Consider the following 4,683-nt stretch of genomic DNA (forward strand, 5'->3'; position numbering starts at 1 on the left):
GTTCAATATTTTGTCTTCTATAGTGTGGCATAAACCTGCAAACTTTATCTTAATGATAATTATTATTATTCATTTTTCTGAAAAATAACTCGAGAACATCTATAGGGTTTTATTACAAAGATAGAGATGGTAAGCTCCCAGGGACGCTGATATTGTTGCGTTAAAGAATTACTTCGATGCTAGATACTATGGTGAAATAAGCATCGATACCCCTTCCCAGAAGTTCACTGTTATTTTTGATACTGTTACCTCTAATATGTGGTTTCTTATGCTGGTTTGTTCATAAACATTTCCAATTATTGTGCAGGTTGCTTGCTACCTACACAATAAGTACAAGTCTAGCAAATCAAGTACATATAAGGAAAATAGTTTGTTACTTTTCTTTGATTGAGATTTGAAATTTCTTTATGATAAATTCCATGATTTATGTTGCTTCGTAATTTTTTTATGAGTTGTTTGGGGTCCTTTCTTACTTTGTCTGCACTTTACTTGATCAATACAAACAATTGAACGTTGATGAAGACTACACTAGGATGGTGTCCTTTCATTTTTCCTTTATAATTTACCTTTCTATATATTATTTAGGGACTTCTACTGCTATTCAATATGGTATTGGATCAATTTCTGGATTCTTTAGCTATGATGATGTCAAAGTTGGTGTCATAATTATAAAGAACTAGGTAAAATTGATTGTCAATACCTTTTTATTTAATCTTTTCCTTTACCTCAAAGAATGATGGTGTCAGTTAAATTGGCTTCTTTCATGATATATTGATAAATCAATTGAGATAAATCATGTTTTGGTCCTTTTAGGAATTCATTTAAGCAACTAAAGAGCCTGGAGTTACATTTGTAGCAGCTAAGTTTGATGGTTTGGTTGGACTTGGATTCTAAGAGATAGTAGTTGGAAAAGCAATTCCACTATGATATCTATCCATATCTAAACTTTTGATCGAATATTTTGCTAACATTTTTGTTTAATCTTTGTCATTTACAAGGCACTTTCTTGTCACAGGTACAATATGATTGAGCAGGGTCTTGTTAAGGAAATATATGGTGTGGGAAAAAGGCAATAATTATTAGATAATAATTTAGTTTACTTCAGCTTGTATTAGGTCTATTAACATTTTCAACTTGTAATTCGATTTAGCCTTCTATTCCTGTTATCCTGTATCATAGTATTCCTGTTATTGTATATCAGCTTTATAGATTTTTCTTTTCTATATCTTTTTTTGCAGTAATACTAGTTGATCTTGTAAAAGCAGTCACAATATGATTTTGAGAATTTCTTGATCCATCCCTTTGCAACTAACACTATTATAAATCAATAGTTGAATGAATTGGATAGGATTGTGTAAACCCCACCAAAATCGGTAAATAATTAGTTAATAAATTGAAATTTGATTAAAAAAATTAAAAATACAAAACTAATATCAAAATAGGATAGAGCTCGTCAAAATGAGAATTTTGATCAATTTTAAAAATTTGGCATAAAGTTAGCCCGGATGGACCGAACTGGTTGAAACGAGGCTCAAACCGGGCCTGTGGGTCGAACCGGACCGATAATTTAAAAGAAGCAGCAGCTTCTTCTTCCCCATTACATGCACTTGACGCCAAACAGAAAGGGGAGGAGAAGGAACTTCCCTAACCCTCACCAAATTTTCTCACTTCCATAACTTTTCCGTTCGAGCTCCGATCGCCGCCGTTTGTGGCCACGCATCTAGCGCGTCGAGTTCTACATTTCTGTCGGATCAATTTTACTGGTAAGCTTTATTTTTGTTTTTGAATCTCTACCCCCTTTCTTATGGTGAAATTGAAACCCTAAAGTAATATCTTGCCCAATTTGGTGTTTTAGGTTTGAGTTAGCTTCCGGAGCTTATTGGGCTTGAGCTATTAGGCATATGGGTATGGTAAGGACAACCTAAACCTAGCTCAATCTTGCATTTATTATGAGAAAACTGAATTTGAAACATGTATATGAATTAGGTGTAGATTAAGTGGATATATATGCATTGGAATTAAATTGGGAGCATTTGGAAGCTTGTTGGTGATTGGAGTCAAGACTTGGGTTGGTTTCTCAAGCTTGTGAGGGGCTGTGATTGTGTTCTTGTGGCTGCCTTGGATTGAATAAAGTGATCGGCCAAAGTATGGTTTAGGTTTTGCGTGTTTAACATTAAAGGTGTTGTGAAAACTTAGGCTAGAAAATCATATGTTAAGTTGAATTGGTTAGATGCATTTAATGATTAGTCTTGTGAAGTTATTAGATGGATTTATGGTTGAACTTATATTGGAATTTATGAGTTGTTGATGTTATTGAATATGTGTTTCTTGTAATTGAGCTAGTATTGGAATTATGAGCATGAGTGTTGAATATATGTGATTATAATTTATTAATGTTGGATTGATGATGATGTTGATATGAGTTAAATGAACTTGCTGGCTATGGCTTGTTTAATTAGTGAAGGTGAATTATGATTTGGTATTAATGAGTGAAGGTAATAGATTGATGAATTTTAATATGAAAGTTATGGTTGGAAAGGGAGGATTCTTTGAATAATGTGTGGGTTTGATGATTTGGTGTGGATATTAATGTGTTAGTGGATAGATTAATAACATGAAACTCGATATATGATGGAGGGGCAGGTTTTGATGGTAAGGAACATGAATTGGTGAAAATGGGGTTTGATTATAATTTGGTAAAAAGTGAATTTTAGTGAATTTTGGAAGTCCATAACTTACTCTCCAAATTTTGAATGGAAATGTGGTTTGTTTTAAATGAAAGATGATTTTACAAGCTTTTAAACGATAATAAATTTGTGAAAAACAAAATTTTGTAGAGAAAGTTACGGACGATGGAAAATTGGTGCATAAAATTGTGTTATGCAAGTTTAAAAACTGGTTATGCAGCTTTCTGGGCATTCTGCAATTTTTGGAGAACTCCCATCCACACGTTCGTGTGGCGTGGCATTTTGACGATGTATGTGCGAGAAGCCATGCGTTCGCGTGGCCTCTGTTTGCTGCAAAACTGAGTTTTTGGTGTTTTAAACCCAATTTTCACTTCTAAACCTCCATTTTCTTCCTTTAGACTCAAGGTATAGTGTTAAGTCCAGAAGCTAGTTGAAGCTAGGAAAATAAGGTAACTTGGAGGTGAAGTAAAGTCGAAAAGGTGGTATATATATATATATATACCACCTTTTCGAAGTTACTTCACCTCCAAGTTACCTTATATATATTCTCCGGCTAGCCTTGGCTTCGCAGGCTGAGTCAGGAGCTAGATACGTTGTTTCCTTGGCTATCCTTTACTCTCTTGCTTATCTTTATCATTTCCTATTAGGTTTCTTAGCACGCAAGTAACTATATTCCCTGAGCATTGCACTTTTTATTTTACGATTTTTGTTTACCCATTTTTCAAGGCTCCTCATATGTTATATCCTTCCAATTATTATACTATATATATTTTTATTTTAGAGGTCGTAGCGCTTTGCCACCTCTGTTTTACATCCTAGGTGTAAAGCTCTGCGTGGTAGGATATACTTCAGTGTATCAGAGTAGTTCGTTCCTATAGAGCCTGAGGGATGGACTGATTATGCTTCTGGGCATACTCTGAGTGTCTATACATACTGATTAGGATATCTAACTGATATATGTGGCATGAATGTTCATGAGCATGCACTTGGGACTTTGAGACACTAGACTTGCGATATTGGGACTGATCACCTTGATATCACTTGTTTGGTGTGAACAGGAATCAAATGGTGTCTCGTGGGCGCGGTCGTGGGCGTAATCGAGGTCGAGGACGGAGAGGTAATGAGATAACTATACCGGTGGACAGTTTGACCAATTTTGTGACCGCAATGATGAGTACTGCTACTGCCATTGGTGCTGTTGCTGTTGTGACCAGTCGAGCGATGGATAGGATGGGGCCACAAGCTAGAATTGGCAATGATGGTGGAAAATGAATGTAAGGCAGGAATAATGCCCCAAATGCAGTGGTACCAGTGGAGATAATGAGTTATCCAGAGTTAACTAACGTAGGTCAAGCAACGGGAGAAAGCTCAAGAAGAACTGGGGTGGCAAGGAATAATCGCCAGGAGTATTTTATAGAGAAAAAGGAAAAGAAGACAAGGATTACACCTAGGAGCCAAAGCTTTAAGAGGGGTCGTTCTGTTACTTCACGCTCTCAACGCCAAAACAATGACCGAAGGAACTACAACCGTCTGGATTTGAATTCTGAAGGGCAAACTAGTACTCAACTAGATGACTTAAGGTGCCCAAGATGCAAGAAGTACCATCTAAATAGACCATGCAGGGCCGGATTAGGCGTATGTTATAAGTGCGGGAAGCCAGGACATGTATCTCGAAATTGTCCACACAGGAAAGGCTGGGATGCAACCAAATCTGATTCTCAGACTCGAGGTAACCATGAACTAGCAGTTGAATTTCAAACTTCCTTGTATATCATTAATATGTGATATTCATTCGTAATGTATTGTATGACGAGCGTTAATAATCGTAAAGTCCAAGTCGATGATTAGTCGAAGACTATTAATTATTGAGATGGAGCGATATTTAGCTAATTTAGAGGAGTGGCTTGGTTCCTGAAGGATAAGAGCCAGACCGACGCAGTGGAAGCAGGGTAGATTATACCTAAGGAATTGGAATCATTGAGAGCTATGCGGAGTT

At 36.3% G+C, this 4,683-nt stretch overlaps 1 protein-coding gene across 1 annotated transcript; it reads left to right on the forward strand.

The window, feature by feature from the left end:
• Positions 1-4,007: 4,007 nt before the first annotated feature.
• On the forward strand, positions 4,008-4,472 carry LOC107474360 (uncharacterized). Its single transcript, XM_016093980.1, has one exon. The coding sequence runs from the start codon at positions 4,008-4,010 to the stop codon at positions 4,470-4,472; it is 465 nt and encodes a 154-aa protein (XP_015949466.1).
• Positions 4,473-4,683: the final 211 nt, after the last annotated feature.

Source organism: Arachis duranensis, chromosome 2 (genome assembly GCF_000817695.3).
Source record: "Arachis duranensis cultivar V14167 chromosome 2, aradu.V14167.gnm2.J7QH, whole genome shotgun sequence".
Taxonomy (NCBI): domain Eukaryota; kingdom Viridiplantae; phylum Streptophyta; class Magnoliopsida; order Fabales; family Fabaceae; genus Arachis; species Arachis duranensis.